Genomic DNA, 12,891 nt, shown 5'->3' on the forward strand with positions numbered 1-12,891 from the left:
ACAGATAGCACACCATAATGCAACCCCCACTCTAGATCTTGCTTGAGCTTCCAACCTTAAAGGCATCGGTCCTACTCCTGCAATGTAATTTACAAAGACCGGGCAATGGTCTTTGTCATGACCTTGACTCTTGCATTTCAAGCACCATACCTCCTCACGTACCTCTGGCCGAACCGTCTTGTCCTGCTTCAGACTTTGCATCTCAAGGCATAGATTCTTCAGCTACACATGGATCTACTGAACTCCTAGATTAGGATCTTACATCAGAGTCTCATGTAGTCTCATGGCGATCTTCCAGGCCTCTGCCTAGGTTGTTATCTTCTGCTGCGACAACGCACTCCTTAAGTGTGGTAGTAGCGAAGCCACAAACCACTCGCGATGTTGTCCATCTATCAAATTCATGTTGGCTTCATGGATTGTACACTTCAGCCTTTGATCTAGTTCCCAAGGCATCTCGCCTAGTTGCATCACGATCTCTTTGAATCCCATAATCGACTGCGCCTCAGATTTAGGCTTGCTAAATTCCCTATTTAGTGCTGCCTGGATGTCGTTACTAGCATTCAGGTTATCATTAGAGTACTTAATATACCAGGTTAGCGCGCGATCTTATAGAGTAATAACCAGTGTCGCCTTCTTTATATGATCATTTATAACACCTTGAGCTTCCCATACAGCCCTTACAACGAACCAGAATTGGTCCGGGTCCTCATATCCTAAGCCTTTGAACAAAGGCAACTTCACAGTATTTGCCATACTGAACCGCGGTGGAGGTGGAGGTGGTACGGGTGAAGTTGGAGGCGACGGTGGTGAAGTCGGAGGTGGTGTGGGTGGAGGTAGTATTTGCGGGAATCCTTATCTTATTAACTGAATAGCACTTCGTGGAGAAACCTTCGCTATCCCTTCTTCGTCTCTTCGTGAAGGTGAAATCAAGGGGCTATACTCCAGACCCTTTTTTCCTTCGTTCCTGTAATTTTTTCTGCTTCACGTAGTCCCGAACATCAAGGTAGTTGCATAATCCATTTTTCACACAACAACATTTTAATCCAAGTATTCAAAGATTTTACGTACTTACCTCGCGGTCCTTTGAAAAAGCATTGCGCTGCCTCACTATAGCTAACTGAGGTGGCAACCGCGAATACAGTCACAAATCCTCCTATGACGCGATCGAGCCAATGATCGACAGTGCGAGCGACCTTATCCTTTGAGCTTCCAACCTTCGCACTAGCTCTGGGGTCCACACAATAGGACCGTCAAGTTTCCACCTTCCTTGGTTATCTGCTAGCTTTGCGATCCACTCGTATAGCTCAATAGGGAAAGAGAAGAAAAAGATCTCGTGGCTTTCTATATACAGGTCTGGTCCAACCACTGTTCCTTTGTTAGTCGCGGGTTTCTGTTCTCCTATGTAGCGAATTCATGGATCTTTCTATCCAACCAGTCTCCAATCTCCTTCTTATTTGGATTCCATTGATACGACATCACACATATCTTATGCAGATTCTGGTCTCGACAACGGAACCATTTGTTGGCTTGAGGGGGCCTGACCCAAGTTCAACATTATTTAGCCAAACAAATCCCTACACTACTGGCCCTTTTGGCATCAGCCCGAGGAGTGCAGACCGAAGTCTCACCCGAAGTAGTACGGGGGGATGATGGAACCAAGTTTCCACACCTTGAGATGGTTGTGATGTCGTTGATCTCTTCTATCCCTGCCTTCGCGTAGGTGATCTCGCTCTAGGGCTTGTAAGACAAACCCTCTATTCCAGCTTTCAATACCTCTGCGAAAATATACGATCAACCTTCGCGCAACCCTAACCTGGGGCTTAGGTATAATAGCGCACCGTGCAAATTCCTCACTTACCCTAAGTGATTTGCTTATTTTTTCGAATACTTAAGTTTATCACCACATAATCAGATATTCGTAATTGCGTTTAATTATTCAATGTAACTGTATTCATTCACACAACATAGAATCATAACAAAGGAAATTCATACACAAAATATCCAAACCCATCAATAGAACAAATACACAGAAATTGTAGAATAACTCCTTTTATTAATATCTTCCAAGTGTTATAGACTCTGTTCACCTTACGCACACAGCTGCAAGGGTCCGCGCACTCAGCTGCGGACTTCTACCCTAGGCATCTGTGCACTCAGCTACAGAGCCTCTACCTACACTATGACCCAAGACTTAGACTTCTTGCTCTAAAGCTATGACTCTCTTACTTCTTCCATCGATCGATCAATGCCTCTAGCTACTTAGAGCTTAGCTCTTTTTATACAAACCCATGGTCCGGTGGATCTCTTACAACCGACTTTACTTTACAAAACTAAGGGCAGACTATCCTTTCTGACACATAATACCTTCGCGTTCTGCGACCACAAAATGCGGAGTCTTTACAATAATATTACAAAAGCTTGACTTAAACATGGGCTTTTAGCCCCAAAACTGCCCTTGTGGGATCCCGCTCCCAACATGGTGTTTGAGAGGGAGACTAGAAGTGCTTCTAGTTTCAAGGCAACAGATAATCAGGCAGAGTGGAAGGGGAAACGTTCTAAGAGAATGTCATGGGTAGAGACTGTCAAAATGATCATAGATAGAAGGCCTCTAGGAGTAGTATGCCTTCTTTGGAGGGACCATGTCAAACAATAGGACTTTCTTATGTGATAGAGAGAGAAGCAGTGGCAGAATCACTTTCTTACGTGACAAAGGGAGCAACAATGGTAGTAGGATTTCTTCCGTGATAGAGGGAGCAATCATGATTGCAACAGGAATACCTCCTTTAGTGTCAAAGGGATTTGACCTCAAAATTTGAGATGAAGGATCTTTGACTGATGCATTATTTCTTGGGATGGAGGTGTGGAAGAGACTTGACGAGATCTTCCTTGGACAGGGAAATTATATCCTCTAGATTTTGAGGAGACTCGGTATGATGGACTGCAAGTCCATGGTTACTCATATCGTTTCTAATATAAAGAAGCTAAGTGATTTCACTTCAGATTTAGATTTGATAGATCGCAAAATGTATAGGTATTTGATTAGATCTTTGATGTACCTGGTTAACACAAGGTTGAATATTTACTTTGCAGTAAACACCTTGAACGAATAAATAGTTGAGCCGAGGCAGCTACATTGGGTTGCAACAAAGCATGTGTTGAGGTACCTATGTGGTACATTTGGATATGGTTTGAGATATGTCTAAGGTGGTGAATTGAGGTTGCAGGGATATACATAGTTAGAATGGGTCGGAAGTGTAGAGGACAGAAAGAGAACATTGGGTGTTGATTTAGCATGGGATTAGCTATGATATCCTAGTTTAGCAGGAAGCAAACTTCTTCCATACTCGGTACAACAAGGGCGAAGTATATCACAACCAGTGTCGCAAGTCGTGTAGTTGTGTGGCTTCAAAATCTTCTTGTGGGGCTATTTGATCGAGCCCCTTCATCCGAGACATGGGAGCAGTGAAGCTCCAATACATATTCATAGACAAGCATATTGCATACATTCTCACCAAGCCTCTGTCTAAAGTGAAGTTTGTATACTTTAGAGATAAGCTTGGCGTAATGAAAAATGTCTCCCTCATTAAGAGAGAGTGTTGATGTCTTTGCAGGATCAGAAAAATCATCTCCTGAAATGCTAGAAGTACTTGGTTGGGTCATGCTGATTTGACTAGGGGAGATGGATATATTCACTTGAGAAGCTAGAAGGACTTGGCTAGGTCATTTGACCAGAGGTGAATGACCAAGGGAAATTTCAGATTGGACGAATCTTCTCCTGAGAAACCATAAAGGACTTTGGTTGGGTCATCCTAATTTGACTAGAGGAGATTGATGTAATTCACTAGAGAATCCATAAAGGACTTTGGTTGGGCCATGTTGATTTGGCTAGGGTTGAATGGTCCAAGTCCAAATCTGCTCCTGAGAAGCCAAAATGACTTGGCTAGATCATGATTATTTGACCAGAGGTGATAGATGATCTTCTCCTGAGAATCCAGAAGGACTTGGTTGGGTCATGTTGATTTGACCAAAGGAGTTGATAGATGAAATTTATCTAAAAAGCGAGAAGGACTTTGATGGGCCATGTTGATTTGGCTAGGTTTGAATGGCCCAAGATATGCACATTGCATACTCTAGGATGGAGTAATCTATATACATGCATGTGAGCAATTACATTGCCTACTCTAGGATGGAGTTACCTATAGATATGCATCAACATAGAATGCTCATGAACTTTTCTTGTGGAGGAGAAATTTCAGCTAAGGGTAAATCTGTTGCAACCAAGGAGAATAGCTCCCTCACTAAGATGGAGCGTTGATTTTTTTTGTAGCATCGGGAGGTATTCCAACCTTGCTAAAGGAAATCTCCAAGTCAGCCTAAGAAAAAATATTTTTTTTGGATCATCATGTAGGCTCAAAGGGACAAGTCGGCCCCACCATGAAAGGGTGTGTCCCTTGAGCAATTTCACACCCATTCGATCAATATATATACATGATGTGACACTTCATTTTGATCAATTCATTCATCACATCTTTTCTCTCCTAGAACAATGACACATGTGAAAAAAAGAGGTGAGTTCATTGGAGTTTGACTAAGTTGCGGGAGGGAAATTTGACCACATTTGACCGAGTTGCATGAACTCTGTTTTGGGTTGAGTTGGACCACAATTGATCGAGTTGCAGGTGGATGAATTTGATCACAGTCAATCGTAGTTGATGGCAAGAGTCGTAGGTGAATTTGATTTCAGAGGTGACCGCAGGTTCGAGTTTGACCAAGTTGGTCCGACTGCAAATTTGGGCGGTTTGACCAGCGTTGACTTCTGACTATCTGGGATAGTTTGACTAGCCTTGATTTGCTGGTGTTTTACTAGATTTGTCTGGTATTTTGACTTAGGTATTAGCACAGATTTCTAGACAAGTTATTGATTTGTAAACCTTGTTGAAGAATAATTTTTCCTAAGAAAAGTTGTTGGGTTTTCTCCGAAGTTTGGGTTCCCAAGGTTAAAAATATTGTCTCTATTATGCACAGTTGTCTCTTTATGATCTTTACAATTCTGTTGCATTTACCGTTAAGATTTTTTGTGTATAATTGCTCAATGATATGAGTGGCATGAGATAAATTGTTTGAAGATCATTAGGTAGTAATTATCATATCAAAAGATTGGTTTCTATTGTGCATCTTGTAGAAATCAAACACATCCTTCTCTAAGGCAACCTAGGGAGAAGAGCACTCATGTCTAGACCCACCCAGGATCCTTAGGGTATGATTGCCAAAATTCTTTGGCACTCCTTAGACCAACCTCAGTGGTAATACTAATAGCAAAATCTCATATCCTGAATTGTAGTGGGGTAGTTATATATGTACTTAGTGCCCTTGACCTATGGCACCCATGTAGCACCCCTCCTGCCACCCTACAAATCCAACCCAACCCAACTTTACGTTATAATATTTTAATATTAACCCATTTTACCTTTATAGCTTAGGGTAGCAATCAAATAATAATTTTCTAGCTTAGCCCCATTTGCTAAGCCCTCTAGTCCCTTCACCTTTCCTGTCATACAATCCTACTCCGTACTTTTTTTGTTCCCTAGTTTATTGTCATGGTGTTATTTATTAATATATATATTATTTACATGTTACATCTACTAGGTTCGTTGGCCTTTTAGCACATAGGCTCCTTGACTTAAACTGCACATGCGCTCTAGCCTCAAAACATATATGTACACTAGAACACAAGCCCAATACATTTATACACATAAGCACCTAGGCCCAATAGAACCCGACTCACCAACCTAATTATCATGTACTGGCTCACCAACCTAAATATCAGATGTACATTGTACACATACATTTACAACTTGAAGATCAAGTCAGGGATACTGCATTCTTCTTCTCCTTATTTATGCATTGTCCTTAATTATGCATCTAAATACCTGAACAATCAAAATTTACAAACACTATGGGTACTATTGTTGCATGGCATCCTCATGCTCCTAGTTGTAGCTTATAGATTGTAACAAGATCATTGAAGGTGTGCCAGATTGATGGCTCTATTCTAGAGCACCTCGATTTTCTTGTCCACTATGTACACCAATAGGATCTAGAAATCTTCTTCTACTCCACCTTCACGAACATTCAAATCTTGTAAGATCATCATCATACATATAAAATATTGGAACAAAAAAATTAATACATGCAAGCAACAAACTAGGGTACAATCTTATAAATAATCGAGATTGATCTTAAAATTTTCAAAAACTCCCTTTTAAGTTAGCAAATGAATTTTCTGAAACCCCAAAACTGGGAAGCTATGAGGCTTGTGGCACTTCATCTGCTAGCTCAGTAATGAATTCAACTACATCCCTCGTTACTATGGAAGTAAACATTGCTAATGATCGATCACTTTCTTAGATTATCTGCTGAAAAGACCGTCCGATTAGATCTTCTTCTACCATTGGATATTTTGGGTGCCCACTTTTTAGTTATCTCACGAGCATCTTTACTTTGGAAGTGAATTTAAGTCATCGATCATGATGAATGTCAACCATCAGATCTTTCAAGCGCAAGCTACCCACTATTGACCAAGCAACTTTAGATCCAAAACTGAATCTCCACCATTGAGTTTTAGCTATCAGATCATTCAGGTATAACTATCTCACGAACGGGTGATCATCTTTGAGCAATGTAACATGCCTTTGAAGGAAACGCAAGCCATATCATTCCACCTACCATTTGTGCATATAAATTTGACAACAACACATAAGTTGTAGCATTCATAGGGTCTAACTTAAAAAGGTACTCTTCCACTTGCTTTCCCAACTTTGCATTGAGGTAGATTCTCTGGGTAGCAAGCAAAAATCTCCATACTGGAGCATCAGGTAGGTTTTACTAGCATTAAGCTCATAAAATCATGTGTTTCATTGCCATAGTTGTGCATTACAAACCTGACAACCAGCATATTCTATGATACTCTAAAAGGAACCAACAGCAAATAATCACATTGAAATCCCAGTAGAAGCTTGTGACCCCCTTGTAACAACTAGAAGCTTCTCAATTCCATTTCTAATAGGAAATGAATTTGCAGGTAACAGAACTTGCATCTAAGACACAAAGGCATAAGATTCTACTATTTGTAAACTGGGATCTGGAAAACCCTTGATGTCAATATGATTTATCAGATATAGTCTATTGTTTGAGAAAGAACAGTCGTTGCTACAATTATGGAACTTGTGCTATAACTGGTACATTTGAGACTTCTTCTAAACCAGAACATATCCTCTACGTATATCATGGGAAAACATGGAATTTCAGCGGCCTTCCCTTTATGATCCTAGTAACTGCTTGCATCTTCATATATTCTCCAAGACACTTAAGTTTGCAAAGGCTGCATGGCATGGACATCTCTTTTCTCATCTTCATTGAAAATGCTGCTGGTTATCCCAGTACATTTTCCTAGTGAAAACAAAGTCCTTTAAGAGAATGACTGTAATGAAAATTACCAAGCCCTAAAACACCGAAGAATGAGGGAGGCACTTTCTTCTTCTAATATATAACAAACCTCGTCGAGCTTCTTATACATGGAACTTAAGTCTTAAACGATCACCCTCAACTAGATCATTTTAAGGAGAAACTTAAGCAAGCAACATATATTTCTCTCCCATGATTGGAGGATCGTGCATATATCAGAAATCTGATATCGCATGTGTAATCCAAGTTCAGATCCCATATTAGCTTCAGGAACCCCATATTTTGAATCAGTACTCTGCTCTTTTTGAAAATGTTCATAGGCACAAGAATTGGTAAATTGTCCATGGAGTATTTAAGAGAATAACTATAGCCAGTAATGTCTTTCCAAAACTCTCGTATCGGATACATTTCTCACACATAAATTGAATTCTAGCAATTTGATGAGGTTTCATGATATGTGAGATGGATGAAGATGCTCAAGGCTTTTCTTCATTTTGTTTTCTGGCAGGATTAGAGACTCAATTTTAGAAAACTTATTAAGAGAGACTAATCATTTGCTCCTTTGGGATTCCCGCTGATACACTGAATTTTGGATATAACTACATTCAGACATAAAAAAAATGTAGTAATCTGTTTTAAGGACTATTGCATTTATTTTATTTCCCTTTTTTATGATATATATATATATATATTTCCACACTGTTGGAACTTGCTCTTAAAACATATTTCTTTTGTTGCATAGAATACCTCGAATTGTTCTCCGATGTAATAAAACATATCGCAAAATATTGTATTGGACTCATCTTCAAATGAGACATGTCAAGAATTAAATAATTTGTTCCTGCAGATCACTAATATTCTGAGGCAGTGATCTATTCATAATACGTCTATATATATATCCACACTGTTGGAACTTGCTCTTAAAACATATTTCTTTTGTTGCATAGAATACCTCGAATTGTTCTCCAATGTAATAAAACATATCGCAAAATATTGTATTGGACTCATCTTCAAATGAGACATGTCAAGAATTAAATAATTTGTTCCTGCAGATCACTAATATTCTGAGGCAGTGATCTATTCATAATACGTCCTCCATGCAGACTTTACATTGCACAAAAAATTATCCATAACCATTTTTTTGCCTAAACATCATATGGTCTATTTCATGCCTCAATCAATATCACCAATAATCACCACAGGAGTAGAGTCCATTCTTGAAATGATGAAAGTGGGTAGCATCTTTCACTATGATTCCATGGCTAACAATCTTGGAGATAAACTTAGTATCAATGTGACAGTCCGCACACATGCAAAGATTTTTTCAAGATCTAGATACATGCTCCTGAAGTTGTTTTAATGAACCCAAAAGCAATACCCAACACCTCACTGTAGGGGCTAAGAGAGTTTTCTTTCTATTCATTTTCAATATCATGTAGAACAAAATCTCTATTGGGTACATATCCTGCATCCCTCGTCTGGTTAGACAACCTCTCCAACATTTTATATATTTCTTCTGCCTGGGAGTGTGAGTTATCTAAAATGAATTCATGCACAATGTTATTTACATCAGTCCAGTTTTGCCCAAGCTCCTTTTTTAAACCATAGTCTGTCATCATTTTTCTGACCCTTGCTACATCTTGCAACATAGATGTTTGAAAGTGATACATATATAGCAAAGTCACAAGGTTTCAACTCAAGAAGATATTATACTTGATATTTCCATATATTCCATAGGCCCTAAGTAAACTCTGCCACACTGAAATTCTTGGTTCAAATAGCATTTTCTGAATATGTACTTTTCCTCAGTCAAGTGTAGTGCATGATTTATAAATTAAGACGTGTATGATATCCTAAAGTGTGACTCGAACAGCTCCCTTAATTCCACAAGGACAGACTATACCAAAAGAAACATTAGAAGGTAAAGAAGGCACCCTGTGCCAGTGTGTGGATTCTCTAGTAGTTGTTTCTCTGTTTTCAGTCCCTTGACTGTTCCTCTTGACCATTGTTAAGGTTTTATCAACATCGAAAAGATCCACCAGGGATATTCGATCTATACTCTCCCTGAATTTCAAGGGACTATGCTGATGCTTCTTCATCCATTGCTGAGGTGACAGGTCATAAGTTCATAACATAATTTCCCTTTGTAGAAGTTGAATCTGTATCATTTTTCCTTCCTCCAAACAAGTTAAATTTATTAGTGATATTTACTATAGGTACAAGTCTAGAAAACATGTGAAGGGACTTCTGAACATGAATTAGTTGGTATTCTGAACATGAATTAGTACTAATACCAACTGTCCCTCTTAATTAGGTGTTGGTATTATCTGCACTAGCTCCTCACGATTGAATCCATTACTAGCATGCCCTGAAGAAAATTTGCATAAATCTCCATAAGAAGAAAGTGCAAGATAATGCTGAAAATAAGCTGGTAATAAAATGCGAGGCACCAAATCTTCTAGTATGCAATATGTCCTGAAATGATGCTTTCTTCTTTTACTACAATCATAATCTTGAAGAGCAGCATTCCCAACTGAAGGTTGCAAAATACAAAGGCATTTGACATGAAACTTGTCCCCATCTTTTGATGATAAGGATGATGCAAGGAACCTCGAAATTATAAGAGTTTCCAACACGGCAACTAAACCACCTAATGGATTCCCACACAACACAAGATGTTGATCCTTTCTTTTCTGCAAGTCTTTATAACTCCAGCGTAGGAATACTCGAAGCTGGAGCTAAGAAACCCTTGTGTGTGGCAGGTTTGGTTCCACCTTTCTGTACTACAACTTTTACTGAATGCAGCCTATTGTGCTTGGATACTTGATCACAACTATGTACCATTCTTCCCTCATTGCAACTAACATAATTGGTGCCATCATGAAATATAGCTCCTTTGTGGGACATGCTCTATAGAATGATGAATATATTCCAAAGATAACTTTTCCACCAAAATATGCCTTGAACTTATCAATCAATCGAACCAGCTCAGGTGCAGGTTTCTTAAAAGTACACTCGAACAACACCATAGAAAAATAATGTCCTGCAAATCAGTGATAATCTCGACGTTTATGACATTATAGAGGACCTGAAGCTAATGCCTCCTACGATTGTACTCTTCTTGCAATTTCTGGTTATCTTATTTGTCAGCATCCCACGGCCATTTTAGCTTCCACTTCCATTTCAAGCACAGCCATGTCATGCCCTGGTTTTTCTATTGAATCCATGCCTCCAATCTCTACTGCGTGGAATCCAACCATGCTGCCCAAACCGGGCCAACTCTAAAGCCTCGTTGGATATCGATTCAATAATAGAGAGCGAGTGCAGAAACTAGAAAACAATTTCCATCAAATAATACAATTACATAGCTTCCCATGGAAGCCTTTTGCTTTGTTTGCTTTCTTTAAAAATGGAATAGGGGATCGACAAGTTTTTTTTTTTTTTTCAGAGAAAAAAGCTATATGGATTATATTAAGATGATATAATTATCAGGATTTACATGAAGAAGATGGGCGACAGCCAATATTGCCAAAAACATTTGTGCAGATCGTTGAGCATGGGAAGGACATATACCCAAAATGTTCAGAAAGCGCAAAAGATCGAAGGATATCAACAGTGTTCAGAAAGGTCGCATATGAACACATGCTGAAGAGATGCTGAAACGTAAACATAAGTATAACAGAGAGATGCTGATATGTAACCAGAAATATGACAGAGACAACATATAAGATGACAAGAGGCGGACAGTTAGTCCGATGGCATGGATCCCGAAATCGAGGGCAAAATGGAGTCCAGTGGCAAGCAGCAACCCTGAAAAACACGTCCATTTCTCCATTTCCAGATGTGCCAGCAGGAAAGAATGAAGAGGGCATGCCATTTTGGGCATTGAGAGGCCCACCACAAAAATGCTTCCTGTACAGAGGAGAACAGGCGGTGAGGAAAACCATAAATTAGGGAGAGCTCATACCAGATTGCAGAGGCGGCAGCACATTGAAAGAACATGTGATTGTTCGTTTCTACTTCGGCCAGACAGAGTTGACATCTTCCAGGACCGTGCCAACCTTTCTTTTGGAGAACTTCCCAGGAGAGGTTCCGGTTGGAGAATAGAAGCCAAGAAAAAAGGATAGATTTGAGGGGGCAGGGAGCTTTCCAGAGCTTGACGGGGAAAAGGGAGGGGAGGGGAGGGAGATCAGATGATAGGACAGAGTATATGAATCGGACAGAGATGGGGTGGATTTTGGTTTTAGGGGACCAGATCAGTTCATCCTTCGTGCCCAGTTGGAGGATCCCCCGGTGAGAGAAAGCGTTGGTGAATGTGGACCAGTGAGGGCGGAGAGGAGGGGGGATGCCTAATTGAAGGTCGCTTTTCCAGATGGGTTCCAGAGAGGACCAAGAGTCTATTAGATCGAACCAGGTGAAGAGGCCCTTTGTGTGGAAGAAGGAAAGTAAACCCTGAGGAATCTTGGACTCTAGGTTGTATAGGGTGGGATCAAAACCAATGAGGACAGACGAGCCAGAGAAAATTGTCCATTTTAAATTCTTCAAAAAAAACGATTGGATCTTTCTGAAACTGCACCAGATGGGGGAGCCATTCCTGATGCCGAGGGAAGACCTTCTGAGCCAGTATGCCATGTTCCTACCTTTTAGATATCTCTGCTTGATAAGAGAGCTCCATGGGCTGTTCTCGAATATACCCCTGTGTAAAGATTTGCAAATGAGCGCCCTTCCAAATAGCTTCATATTTAGAAGGCCCCATCCACCATTCTTTTTCGGTCTAGAGATAAGATCCATTCTTGCGAGATGAAATTTTGTTTGGTAGGAACGACCACCCCACAAAAAGTTTGCAGCGATGGAAGTCATTTTCTTGGTGACAGAGGCCGGAAGAAAGAAGAGGTGGCCCCAATAGACCGCAAGTTGGGAGAGCACCGCCTGAACCAAAATGAATCTGCCTGCAAGAGACAGAAAGCGCATTTCCCATCTAGAGATCTTGGTGTAGAAGCGCTCAATCAGCCAGAGCCAGTCCTGGCAGCGGTATCCCTTCGCTTTAAGGCGAAATCCCAAATATGAGAAGCCATCTTTAATGAGAGCGAGATTAACACGAAAGCGATCTGCGATCCAATGTGCTATTGCAGAGTTTGATTCATTGTGATATAGCACTGATTTCCCATTATTAATCTTGAGACCTGTGGCGGATTGAAACTTCTGAAAGAGCACGTAGAGACAAACCCAAGAAGATTTGCACAGCATTGCAAAGATTAAAATATCATCAACGAAGAAGTTGTGGGAGAGAGAGATGTCCTTGCATATCTTGACTGGTTTACATCTGCCGAGAGCAACAGCATGATTGATCTGAGAACTGAGAGTATTCATCACCAAAATAAACAGGATGGGCGAGAGAGGGCAACCCTGGCGGAGCCCTCTCTCAGC

General features: G+C 40.3%; 1 protein-coding gene across 6 annotated transcripts in view; it reads right to left on the minus strand.

The window, feature by feature from the left end:
- Positions 1 to 12,891, minus strand: part of LOC149157594 (uncharacterized) — a 55,658-nt gene that overhangs the window by 38,274 nt on the left and 4,493 nt on the right. Inside the window, exon 2 of one of the 6 annotated variants that reach the window (XM_089437646.1) lies at positions 10,932 to 11,376. The exons of the other annotated variants lie outside the window; for them this stretch is intronic. Within the exon in view, the coding sequence (XP_089293772.1) occupies positions 10,953 to 11,376 (424 nt within the window). The 3' untranslated portion in view covers positions 10,932 to 10,952. Of the gene's footprint in view, positions 1 to 10,931; positions 11,377 to 12,891 lie in introns of those variants that run through there. 6 annotated transcript variants of the gene reach the window in all.

The sequence above is a fragment of the Pinus tabuliformis genome, chromosome 5_2 (assembly GCF_031772625.1).
Source record: "Pinus tabuliformis cultivar Carrire ecotype Pingquan chromosome 5_2, CPIR1, whole genome shotgun sequence".
NCBI lineage: Eukaryota > Viridiplantae > Streptophyta > Pinopsida > Pinales > Pinaceae > Pinus > Pinus tabuliformis.